Source organism: Neovison vison, chromosome 9 (genome assembly GCF_020171115.1).
Source record: "Neovison vison isolate M4711 chromosome 9, ASM_NN_V1, whole genome shotgun sequence".
Classification (NCBI taxonomy): domain Eukaryota; kingdom Metazoa; phylum Chordata; class Mammalia; order Carnivora; family Mustelidae; genus Neogale; species Neogale vison.
Window position 1 is genome coordinate 27,091,114 of NC_058099.1, and position 13,287 is coordinate 27,104,400.

The 13,287-nt window shown below is 42.4% G+C and overlaps 1 protein-coding gene across 1 annotated transcript; it reads left to right on the forward strand.

The window, feature by feature from the left end:
• The first annotated feature begins 494 nt into the window (after nucleotides 1-494).
• Nucleotides 495-12,473, forward strand: LOC122917388 (phospholipid-transporting ATPase ABCA1-like). Its single transcript, XM_044265225.1, has 4 exons — nucleotides 495-811; nucleotides 2,847-2,971; nucleotides 6,991-7,180; nucleotides 12,143-12,473. Exons 1-4 carry the CDS (start codon nucleotides 692-694, stop codon nucleotides 12,245-12,247), a joined length of 540 nt encoding a protein of 179 aa, XP_044121160.1. The 5' UTR covers nucleotides 495-691; the 3' UTR covers nucleotides 12,248-12,473.
• Nucleotides 12,474-13,287: the final 814 nt, after the last annotated feature.

A 13,287-nucleotide genomic window follows, 5' to 3' on the forward strand; every position in this document is an offset into this window, starting at 1 on the left:
TTTTAAGTTTCTCATTAATAAATATAATTATTTCTTGAAATAGTCTTTGCAGGTCTATTGCTTTGAGTAATTTCTGTGCCTCCCAGCTGGTGTTGGAGAGAGATGTTATGGGAGAAGTATTTTTGTAACTTTTGCTACTTATTTTAGATTGCTACTAAATATGTTGGTTTTTTCCCTGCATATAAATGAGACACTTTCTAGCTTAAAAAAACAGTCATGCACTTAATCTGTGATATATTTTTTTCATGAAGTTCCTCTTTCAAATGACCCATTGTCCACTGTTCTCCAGTATATTTCTTTTCACTTCTACAAGCTGCTGTAGATACCTACTAACTGAGTAATTAATTCATTTTAATGTGTTTTAGCTTTACTTGACCATCATTATTTTTAACGGCATCTTTGTAATTTTTTTCATGTATATATGAGAAATAATTTACATTTCTCTGATTTCTTGTGAATTCAGCCTCTTTCCATAATTTCGTAGGTCATATTGTTTTCATTTTTCGAGATCTCACTTTATTACTGTTGCCCAATTTTCTGTTGTATTGTTCAACTTTATATTACTGATTTGAAGTCTTGCTGGAGAAGCCTGAAAAAGAAGAGCAAGGCGGTATCAAAACAGCCTCAGATAATAGGTGACCTTCGGTGTTGGTTTCCTGAAGAATCCAGAGAAACAGACCTGCTCAGCGGGATGGACGGCAAAGGCTCCTACCAGGTGAAGGGCTGGAAGCTCACACAGCAGCAGTTTGTGGCCCTTCTGTGGAAGAGGCTGCTGATTGCCAGACGGAGTCGGAAGGGATTCTTTGCTCAGGTGACAAGTGCTGCTCCAGGCCAGCGACTCTGGCTTCATGGGTGGGCTGTGGGCTCCCTGAACAGTGAAGGCAGGAGAGGGTCGTGGGTGTGGGATAGATGCTGGAGCCAGATTTTTTGTCTTTCAGTCCCAGTCCTGCTTCCTGTCACTCACGCATCTGTGGGCAAGTTACTTCTCTGTGCCTCCTTGTCCTCATCTTTAGAAATGAAGATAACGTGCCTGTGACGTAGGGCTGTTACGAGGATTCAAATGAGTGAATGCTTAGAGTGGGCCTGGCATTTAGTCGTGCTGTGTGTGTGCACATTTGTGTGAGTTTTATGGTAGAGGACAGCGTAACAAGGACAGATGTAACTGTCCCTCAGAAAAATATACTGCTTAAAATATAAATAATTAGGAATTGTACCAGTCACGCAAGCATGCTTAAAGATGACCTTGAGAAGAACAAGTACTAGTAGCAGGCCTCTGGTGGAGAGAATGGTACACATCCTGGAAGCTGAGCAGCTGGGAACACCTGGCTGGCTCCCGTGACCACCACCTGCTTCCCTTTTCTCATTGTCTCCCCTGCCTCAGAGAAAGCCTGCTGTTAAGGTAATCCCTTTAAGTGTGCTTGCTCAACTACTAATTCCTTGCTGGTTGACCAGGCACACCCTACTCTTCTTGTGTTCCCTTGACTTAATGATCATCAAAGGACTCAGATTCCTTCTTGTTTACCTACAAGACCTATGGCTGCTGTATAACCTTTTCCTCCTTTGTGGGTTGTTATCTTGTATCTAATAAAGACGGGACTGAGGAGTTTTTCCGGCGATAGTCCTTTCAGTGATTGTCCCCTGCTCACTCTCTGTTAACAGCTGACGTGTTTGTGCCTCCTTCTCCTGTGTGCCATCAGGAAATAGCAGACAGAGTTTAGAAACATTGGCTGGCCAAATTCAGTTTTCATAACCTGAGACACACTTGACATATAAACTTATTGGAAACTTGATTTTTCTCTAAGTCAATGTTTAACTGCAAATTGATAGAAAGGTGGCCAGACAGGTCAGAAGAAAATGGGCAAACAGAAAAGACTCATTACACTATTGTGTTGTTTCCATGCTAAGGCACTTGGTCAGTAGGGATAAAGTTATCCTGCTGTATAAAATCAAGAAGTGCAGAGACAGCATCTGCAGAAATTCTTCCCTGCAGACTGTGGGGGTAATACAGAGAGTATGAGTTTGGAGCACAGAGACCTGGGTTTGAATTCTGGTTCTACCCCTTACTGGCTGTGTGACCTTGGGCAAGTTACTTAGTCTCTCTGAGATCAACTACTTTGTTTTTGATTGGTGATAGGGTTGGAACAATAATGAACTGAGATAATTGTCATATAGTATTTTCTCAGAAAGAAGGATTTAGGAGCCATTCTTTCTGAGAGAATTTTTTTCTTTTGAATTTTTTTTGAAGCCGTTCCATGGTGACAGTGTTTGCTGTTCCCTTTCAGAGCGTGGGATCTGACTGGGTTCGTTAGTCTGTAGATCACAAGTGAGATTACTGAGGCCACAGCGGGAGTGACCTCCCATGGATACACTCGTGGCAGACACAGAACCAGGCTTCGTGTCTTCTGGATCCTGGTGCAGTGCTGGTTCTGTCGGCCTTTCTCTGAGCTGAGCTGGGCTCATGGCCCGTCGTGGTCTTTCTTGGGTCTTCAGAGGGAAGAGGGCAGGACCCAGTGTTCTGAGTCCCCCTGACATGTGACCACCATTTTCTCTGTAAAGTTTTGAGCTTCATGTCTCTGCTGGGTGGCCACAGCCTCTGGCTTTGTGCTGTCAGCTTCCAGAAATGGCCTGGAGGGAGGAGGTTTTGGTTTCAGGATTTGCTGCTTCCCACCTGCTATGAATGCCTTGGTGGAGCTTTGTTAGGGTCCTGTGGCACTCACTGCATGCTGCCTGGTCCGGGAGGCTGGCTGGACTCTTAGGGACTTGTGCCAGACCCCTTTCTCTGACATTTGGCCCCCCCGCCTTTTTTTTTTTGCCATTTCCTTTCTCCCTCTCTCCCCTGGTTGTAGATCGTCCTGCCAGCTGTATTTGTCTGCATTGCCCTGGTGTTCAGCTTGATCGTGCCCTGCTTTGGCAAGTCCCCCAGCCTGGAACTTCAGCCTTGGATGTACAAAGAACAGTACACATTTGTCAGGTGCGTGTTTGCCTTCTGTGCCCCAGGAGAGAAGAGAGCTCAGGCAGACCAAGTGTTGACACTGCTGAGGGCCAAGGGGAGGTGGACTCAAGAATCACACAGTGGAATAGATTTTATCAGCTGTTCTAAAGCCCCGACACAAACTAATATCGTATGCAAAGAATGGCAGCGAACTGAACCTGAAATGACAGTCCTCTGTTGTCATATTTGAACTTTATTCCTCTTTATACTGGTATTGCCAGGTACAGTTATATGTATTTTAAGAAAATAATCTGCCCTTCTAAAATCTATGATTAAGTTATTTATTAATGTATTTGGATATTTATAGCTATGTTAATTTTGTGGTTGTGTTAAAGTATTTGTACACACCATACCTCCAGGAACTTAATGCTTTGTTCTCTCCACAATGCAATTCTTGCACTTTTTATCTGTTAAGTTTTAGATATCAGCTAGTATTTGTTCTTTAGACAAAAATACCCCTTACTTATAACAAACAATCTGACACTTCAAACAAAAGGTTATAGGAATTTGGTAATCTTGTCAGGCAGAATTTTTTTTTTCATATCTGTAGGATTTATAAATCTTTGGGTGGGGAAAAACTTGTCAGTGATATCAAAATCAAGGAAATTTGGATGCCCAGGTTGCTTGGTTTAATGGTTAAGGGTCCAGCTCTTGATTTTGGCTCAGGTCATGATGTCAGAGTCATGAGATCAAGCCCTGTGTCAGGGTCTGGGCTCAGTGGTCGGCTTGAGATTCTCTCTCTCCCTCTCCCTGTGCTCCTTATCTCCAAACTCACAATCTCTGTCTTTCTCTAAAACAAGTAAATGTTTAAAAAAAGAATAAGGAAGCTTTCTTTTAAAACAGTTATACTTTATGTAGGTAGTATACTATATATAGTGTATATGCATTGTATACACACAAAATATACATATAGTATGTAGTATGTATAGTATATATATACACATATAGTATTTATACTATATTTATTAGTGTGTATGTGTGTATATATATAGCATAGTGTGTGTATGTATATGTGTGTGTACATATATAGTATATATACTATAGTGTAGTGTGTGTATGGCTCAGATTTACTTTATTCTTTCTTTTCCAGGCTCACCTTGTGTTGCTCATGGCTGTAGAACATGGGCTTATCTCATGTTTATAATCTGTGCTCATTATGTTTGTATTTTTTAGTTGTCCATGCAGATAAAATCTCCCTGACCTTCGTAGAAAGTCCTGGTTGTCAGTGCCTCAGTGGATAATTGTGAAAGTACTTTTGAAATATTGATTCTTACTAAGTTTGTGAAAGTAGTCCATGCCCAGAGGGGGCCTTAAACTCATGACCCTGAGATGAAGACTTAAGCAAGATCAGGAGTCAAATGCTTAACCGACTGAGCCACCTAGGTGCCCCTCAAAGTCCTTTTGAAGTACAGATCCTTAATAAGTTTCTTGACTTAACATTAAAATATATATGTAAATGTGTATTATGTATGTGTGTTTTTACAGATATATGTGCACACGTACATCCAACTTATACGTATTTATATAGTCTCCATTCTAGATTGCTGGTTATCATCCTGGTATCAAATGTATGGCTAGTGTCTAAGGTCCTTATAGGTGAGTCTGTGTTTTATTCATTTTTGTGTTAAGAACCTAACACTCAGGAGGTGTTTAATAAAGTGTTTACTTTGAAAAACTTTACCTGCTAGTTCCCTTTTTTTTTTTTAAAGATTTTATTTATTTGACAGAGAAAGAGCTTATAAGTAGGCAGAGAGGCAGGCACAGAGCAGAGAGCCTGATGTGGAGCTTGATCCCAGAACCCTGAGATCATGACCTGAGCCAAAGGCAGAGGCTCAACCCACTGAGCCGTCCAGGCGCCCCCCAGTTCCTGTTTTTAATGAATTACGGAACTGGCTGCTTCTTATGTACCCACAGTGATGACACTCATGAGAATGTGGGCACCATGAACTCTTGAATGCCATCAGGAAAGATGCTGGCTTTAGGATCCAACATATAGAAGGAAAACAAATCCTCTGAGTGCTGTTTTAGACCCTCCTTTACTGGCTTCTTGTCATTGTCACTTGGTTTCCTCTCTAATATTGCATTTATCAGCTACATGCCACACTGTTGACTACCATCATTTGCCATTTGAATCATTTTGTTTATTTTTAAAAAGCTAATAAAGTAACCTAATCAGAACATCTAGAAACGAACATTTGGAGGATGTTCTAAAATCTTGCAAAGTGAATCATTATAGCTGTTTTTTTTTTTAAACTGCAATAGCACATTAATATTTAATTTAATAGCACTTTATACTTACAGGTCAGATGCTTCCCACTAAATCTTGTACCTAAGTTTTGCGATGGGCTGCTCCATTATATATAATTTTTGGTTTTGCTTATAAGCCTTTTCTCTTTGACAACCTGAAAACATGATATACTCACTTTTTATGAAAATGCATATTTTCTTCTTTTAACATGTATTTTTTATGGCCTTTTCTTTAAAATCCTTTTTTAAGGCACTGTATCAACAAATTTGGTGAATGTTCATACCCCTCAAGGTGTCTGAAGGGGAGGCCAAAGGGATCACTGATAAAGACAATGACAAGAGATAAAGAGCTTATGAGAGCCCAGTGCTGGTAGAGGTGGGTTCAGTTGTCCAGGTTAGAAAGACAAAAGAGGCATGACCCTGATTTGAATGCTACAGCTTTGATGAAGAGCACCATTGATGTGTATTGGAGGCAGTCTGAAGGCAAGATCTCTGTGCTGACTTTACTGAAATTCGAATTTGAAGTTTTTCAAAAAAAGTGGTATAGTTAAGGGAGATTTGAGTAGGACACCTACCAGTGGCTCTTAACTTTATCTCAGCCAATCATCTTTTGGAGGTTTTAGAGTATGAGCTTCAGGAGGGCATCGTGTCTTACTTTGACTTTTCCATCAAGTTACAGTGCCTTAGAGAGAACTAGAGAGCAGTGCACAGATTTTGATGTTTTTAGTACATAGAAGAATAACAAAGAGTGTGGCTATGCATTGTAGAACCTTGGAACTGGAAGGGATATTAGAAATGACATGTTTCAACATGTCATTTTGTACTTTTATTTTACTGGTGGAGAAGATAAGACCCAAGAGGGCAAGCGTGTTGGTGATGGTCCATAGTGATTCGGAGCTTGCGTCAGGTGTAAAGGCCTCGTGATCCTTGCAGACAAGGATGAGCACCCTCACTGCGTCCCCTGCAAACCCCAGTTCTGTCCTCATTTTAAACCATAAAGTGAATCTTGCCATTCTGTGCCAGATTCAGGGAACATTGAGCATAACGCGCAGACTCCTTCCCAGGCCCATGTCATCTGGCACCGGCTTCGCTCCGCCCATCATCTCCCGTCATTCTCCCTCCTACCGCATCCCGTCCCAGCTCACTGCCTTCCTGCTGTTCCTCAAACGTTGGAGGTTCTTTTCTTTTGAGGGACTTTGTACTTACACCTTCCATTGCCTTTGCCTGTAGTGTTTTCTCTCCCCAAATCTTTCCCTGGCTGCTGCTTTCTGATCGTTCATGCCTTGGAAGAAGTATCACTCTCCTAGGAAGAAGTAGTGTGTCTTCCCTTGATTCACTATTCTCTTATTTTGCTTTATTTTTGGCTAAGTGACATTTGCTTATTGCCGAATTCCTCTACAGGAGGTAGGGACTTTGTCTTGTTCACCCTAGACTCTCAAATATGCAGAACACTGTCTGGCACATAGTATGTGCTCATTGAATATTTACTGAGTGAACAGAGGGGCAAGAGACCAAATGCTGGCAGACTGGATTGCCTGGAGTTTGGTACATGAGCGTTTAGGGCCTCTTTGTGTTCCTTCATCCTTAACTGTAAAGTGAGTTTGCAGCTTACAGGTCTGTGGGGAGAGCAAACAAATGGTGAGGGCACAGATGCCCGTTTCTGGTTGTTATTGATTGGTCTGTGCTCCCAAGGCTCCAGGAAAGTCCAGGTCCTCTCAGGTGATTCTACCTTTGATGTCCTCCCTTTGCAGAAACATGCCCTGCTCCGTGGGGGAGGAGGAGTGGACCACCGCTCCGGTCCCCCAGACCATCGTGGACCTCTTCCAAAAGGGGAACTGGACGATGGAGAACCCCTCACCCACCTGCCAGTGTAGCAGTGACAAAATCAAGAAGATGCTGCCCGTGTGTCCCCTGGGGGCAGGGGGGCTGCCTCCTCCACAGGTGAGTCAGTCTCCATGTGATTGAGCAGATGGTAGTGCAGGCGGGCTGGGAGCTTCTGCTGGGGAGGAAGGAATGGCTGACCTGTCAGGGGCTTGTCTTTCAGTCTTGAGCTTAATTAATTTTTTAAAAAAATTTATTTTCAGCATAACAGTATTCATTGTTTTTGCACGATACCCAGTGCTCCATGCAATACGTTCCCTCCTTAATACCTATCACCTGGCTCCCCCAACCTCCCACCCCCCACCCCTTTAAAACCCTCAGGTTGTTTTTCAGCATCCATAGTCTCTCATGGTTCACCACCCCTTCCAATTTCCCTCAATTCCCTTCTCCTCTCCATTTCCCCATGTCCTCCATGTTATTTGTTATACTCCATAAATAAGTGAAACCATATGATAATTGACTCTCTCTGCTTGACTTATTTCACTCAGCATAATCTCTTCCAGTCCTGTCCATGTTGCTACAAAAGTTGGGTATTCATCCTTTCTGATGGAGGTATAATACTCCATAGTGTATATAGACCACATCTTCCTTATCAATTCGTCCATTGAGGGGCATCTTGTTTTTTTCCACAGGTTGGCGACCATGGCCATTGCTGCTATAAACATTGGGGTACTGATGGCCCTTCTTTTCACTACATCTGTGTCTTTGGGGTAAATACCCAGCAGTGCAATTGCAGGGTCATAGGGTAGCTCTATTTTTAATTTCTTGAGGAATCTCCACACTGTTCTCCAAAGTGGCTGCACCAACTTGCATTCCCACCAACAGTGTAAGAGGGTTCCCCTTTCCCCACATCCTCTCCAACACACGTTGTCTCCTGTCTTGCTAATTTTGGCCATTCTTACTGGTGTAAGGTGGTATCTCAATGTGGTTTTTTTTTTTTTTTTAAGATTTTATTTATTTATTTGACAGAGAGATCATAAGTAGGCAGAGAGACAGGCAGAGAGAGAGAGAGAGGAGGAAGCAGGCTCCCCGCTGAGCAGAGAGCCCGATGCGGGACTCGATCCCAGGACCCTGAGATCATGACCTGAGCCGAAGGCAGCGGCTTAACCCACTGAGCCACCCAGGCGCCCCTCAATGTGGTTTTAATTTGAATCTCCCTGATGGCTAGTGATGATGAACATTATTTCATGTGTCTGATAGCCATTTGTATGTCTTCATTGGAGAAGTATCTGTTCATATCTTCTGCCCATTTTTTGGTATGATTATCTGTTTTGTGTGTGTTGAGTTTGAGAAGTTCTTTATAGATCCTGGATATCTACCTTTTGTCTGTACTGTCATTGCAAATATCATCTGCCATTCCATGAGTTGCCTTTTTGTTTTGTTGACTGTTTCCTTTGCTGTGCAGGAGCTTTTGATCTTGATGAAGTCCCAAAAGTTCATTTTCGCTTTTGTTTCCTTTGCCTTTGGAGACATATCTTGAAAGAAGTTGCTGTGGCTAATATCAAAGAGGTTACTGCCTATGTTCTCCTCTAGGATTCTGATGGATTCCTGTCTCATGTTGAGGTCTTTTATCCATTTTGAGTTTATCTTTGTGTACGGTGTAAGAGAATGGTCGAGTTTCATTCTTCTACATATAGCTGTCCAGTTTTCCCAGCACCATTTATTGAAGAGACTGTCTTTTTTCCACTGTATATTTTTTCCTGTATAATCTTTGTTGAAGGTTATTTGACCAAAAGTATAATCTTTGACCAAAATATATACAATATAAATATATTTGACCAAAGTATAATCTTTGTCGAAGATTATTTGACCATAGAGTTGAGGGTCCATATCTGGGCTCTCTACTATGTTCCACTGGTCTATGTGTCTGTTTTTATGCCAGTACTATGCTGTCTTTGTGATCACAGCTTTGTAGTAAAGCTTGAAATCAGGTAACGTGATGCCGCCAGTTTTATTTTTGTTTTTCAACATTTCCTTAGCAATTCGGGGTCTCTTCTGATTCCATACAAATTTTAGGATTATTTGCTCCATTGAGCTTAATTCTTATCGGAGAGAATAGTATGTGGGTTTTGAGGGGAAGGGACTTGGTCTGCAAGTTCCTGTACCTTAGTTTAACTTCTTTCTCTATTTTGAAAAGTCAGCCCCAGTAACAACTTGTTTGAGTTAAAACTAGATCTCAGCACTCTGGATCCATGGGCTGTGGAAGGCACAGTCTGGTTTCTCCCACTGAAGTAATGTGACACAATATCTTGTGACAGACCCGGCTCCATCCCTGCTTGTGCCACAGATGAGCTGGTGACCTCAGACAGGCCGCTCAGCCCCTGGGCCTGTTTCCTCACCTCTGAATTAGGGAGGCTGGCCCATGAGACTTCTGTGGGTCTTAAAACTCTGGCAGTCTCTGAGACTGTGAGTGTGGGGAGCAGTTCTGAGCCTTTTTCTGAGAACAGTTTCAGGAAGAGGCTTGCTTGTGATCTCCCTCTGTTGCTTTATCAGCATCTAGGTTGCAGGATGAGGGCAAGCAATTGTAAATGAGTGTGAGAACTTAAATCGTGGATACTTCTCTTTAAAATTAAGGGTGAATCTATTCGTCATTATAACTCCAGTGAACCAAAGTAGTCACCAGGTGTAGTCAGTGATCCTGCTTCCTGAGAGCCTTAGTGACTGTAACAAGTCATATTCCACTGTCTATTGTTGAGTAGCTCAGAATAATTTCCTGGGGGACATCTTGGCTTGGCATAAGTGAACAGCCAATGGTGAGGGCAGAATGGACTAGACCTCAGTGTTTGGCTGATGGCAGCACCTTGGCTCTGTGGGCAGGGTCTGGTCACACTGTGATCCACTTTCTAGGGACATGCATCACTGTTACCCATTTTGTTTTCTGCCCCAGTTGTGCTACCTAAAGACACATGTGCTTTCTTTAAATTTGCAGAGCTTCTAGTTCAGTCATGTTATAAAATAAGGTGATTTTAAAATTGGTTTTATTCAAAGTATGAGTCTCCTGTCCTAGTTATACTTTTCTTCCAAATCAGATTCCCAGAGAGTTGTGTGGATTCCAAGACAGTTTTTCAGTTTTCACTTTTTACATGGACCAAAGACTTGGATTGAAAAAATGGTATTAAAACTACCTATTTTCCTTGTTTTTTCAACTCATTTCTTCCTTTGCGCTTTGAAGGAACAGGTGGGACTTAAGAAGAGGAAGAGGAGGAGGAACCCTTGAATCTTTTCATACCTCCTGGAAAATGAGATGCTTTATAGGGCTGCCTCAAAGCTTAGCTCTGTCACTGTTTCCCACTTTTCCTTCTTTGTCTTTTCCCCAAGAGCTGGTACCCATAGAACTCTGAACAGTGCAAAGTGGGACCCCTAAAGTGGCCCTTTTGCCAGGAAAGTGCCATAGCTTTCTGTTTAGCTCTCTCCAGCTTACTGTGGTCAGTGTCCCTCACTGTTTTGGCTCCCTGTCTGCCTGCTTGAGACCTGTGTTCAGGCCTGAGCTACCAATGTCAGACGAGCATCAGAGACAAATAACTATTCTTTGCTCAGTGTGTCAGATATCAGAGTCCATAATCAGGCTCAGGTCCCTTCTCTTTCTCACTGGAGCTTCTCTTAGCTCCCTGGGCAGGAACTGTTAGAGTTAAAAGTTTGCCAGAATCCATTAGAGGTGGCTGTGATGTAACTTTCACAGATTCTAACTTTGAGTTTTCTTTGAAGAAGAAATATCTAAATGAAACATGTACATATTCATGTGGAGTCTGCTGCTGAGTGGTATTATTTTCCACACTGTCTACATTTTATATCAGGCTGTTAATATAGGTATGGTGGGTTTTGCCTGGGTGCCAGTAATTCTCAGTCACTTCCTCTGAGTCAAAAGATTCCAGTAAGCAAGTAAAGAAACACTTGAAGTTGGCCAGGGTACTTTAACCCAAGACTTGTCAGGAAGGTGGGCCCTGAGTTGCTGCTATGTGGGAATTATTGTAGGTCAGTCAGATCATAAAGCAGCTTATTTAGGACTTTTGCATACAAAGTCATCACTGGTATTTAGTGATCTTGTGGCATCCAGGACTGAGCTACTCTATTTAATATCTGAAAGTGTGTATCTTGTATATGGAGCAGGCAGTTATTCTTTCTCTTCTACACAGTATCAGTATAGGTCATTAGGAATTTTATAAAAGAGCCTTTGTGGGATGCCTGAGTGGTTTAGTCAGTTAAGCATTGGTTTTCAGCTCAGGTCACAATCCCAGGGTCCTGGGATCGAGCCCCACATGGGGCTCCCTGCTCAGTTGGGAGGCACTTTTCCTTCTCCCCCTCCCACATTTGAGCTCTGTCTCAAATAAATAAAGAAATCTTAAAAAAGAAGAGACCCTTTGTAATGGGCTTATAGGCTCATTCTTATAACCAGAATCTTAGAATTTTTTTTTTTTAGAACTTCTGTGTCTAGTAGATTAATATACTGTATACTATTATTTTAAGTTTATCTATAGCTGGAAGAATTTGAGTAGTTTCACATTAATATAGTAGTTTCACATTAATATTTCTGTACTGAGTTTTTAAGCCATATTGTATGTGTGAGAATTTACAACCTGCTGTTCTTAGAAGGTCAGAACAGTGGACCAGAGTGAATGCCATTTGGCCATTCTCAGGCCAAGCAGTGGGAGCAGCAGCAGGAGAAGAATAGGGAGGAGCAGACTCCCCACTGAGCAGGGAGCCCGATACAGGGCTGGGTCCCAGCGTCCCAGAATCATGACCTGAGGTGAAGGCAGATGCTTAATCCTCTGAGCCGTGCAGGTGCCCCAGTACTGGACTTTTTAACCCAGTGAGATGTTATGCATTTGTTTTTCAGATTTTTGACTTGAAAATAATCACGTTTAAACTCTGAGTAAAAGAAATGTATTTATTTATTGAACAGATGTTTCTCCCTGGGCTATTCATCAGATGTGTGTGTGTGTGTGTGTGTGTGTGTGTCCTCCTTGATTGTGTTCTCAGATGCATCAGTGACTCTTCAGATCTTCACTGACTTTCTCTCTGCAGGAGGAGCATGTCACGGACATCCCTGTGTCCATCTGTGTCATCTTTGAGATGTTCTTCGTCTCAAGCCAGCTCTGTTGTGTTCCTGATCCAGGAGTGGGTCCGTGAGGCCGAGCACCTGCAGTTCATCAGCAGAGTGTAGACTGTCACGTACTGGCTCTCCAGTTTCGTGCGGGACATGGTAAGAACACCCACCTGCTGCTGCTTTCTAAATCTCCGTGTCAGGGCTATGGATTGGATGAAAGAGGCCCTGTCTCTTCTAAGTGTTCTAGCTAATCTAAAGATGAATGAAAAAGGGAAAGGCAGAAGCAACTGTATATTTTCATGACACAGAGCTGATTTATGCCAGAGAGAATATCTGTTTACACCGACTGCAAATAACACTACTGTCACCTAATTTGCTAAGTGACAACTTTTAAAGAAACAGTCAAAACTCAAAACCTCTCTATAGGTTTTTTTTTTTTTTTTTTAAAGATTTTATTTATTTATTTGACAGAGAGAAATCACAAGTAGATGGAGAGGCAGGCTCCCTGCTGAGCAGAGAGTCCGATGCGGGACTCGATCCCAGGACCCTGAGATCATGACCTGAGCCGAAGGCAGCGGCTTAACCCACTGAGCCACCCAGGCGCCCCTCTCTATAGGTTTTTACCTATCAGAGGTAGGATGTTGTTTCCCTCACTAGGAAATGTTATCTGTCTTTTGAATTCTTGAGGACCAGGTAAGTGAGAGGTGAGTATGCTTCCTGTTTTTCAGTTTTCCCTCAGGCAGCTAATAATTTAATATGTTATATTTGCAATATATATTAGAAACAAAATCATATAGTTATAAATACAGACTACCATGAGAGCCTGGAAGTACCAAATCTAGTTTAAGAATGCTGAGGTACGGGACGCCTGGGTGGCTCAGTTGGTTAAGCAGCTGCCTTTGGCTCAGGTCATGATCCCAGCGTCCTGGGATGGAGTCCCACATCGGGCTCCTTGCTCGGCAGGGAGCCTGCTTCTCCCTCTGCCTCTGCCTGCCACTCTGTCTGCCTGTGCTCACTCTTGCTCCTCTCTCTCTCTGACAAATAAATAAATAAAATCTTTAAAAAAAAAAAAAAAAAAAGAATGCTGAGGTACTCAATTAAAATAAAAAAGTTTTTTGGTAGA

Coding starts and splice junctions, on each gene's coding strand:
- LOC122917388 (XM_044265225.1), top strand. CDS start 692: ATGGACGGCAAAGGCTCCTACCAGGTGAAGGGCTGGAAGCTCACACAG. Junction 2,972..6,990: donor GAACAGTACACATTTGTCAG/GTGCGTGTTTGC, acceptor CTCCCTTTGCAG/AAACATGCCCTGCTCCGTGG. Junction 7,181..12,142: donor GGGGGCTGCCTCCTCCACAG/GTGAGTCAGTCT, acceptor TTCTCTCTGCAG/GAGGAGCATGTCACGGACAT.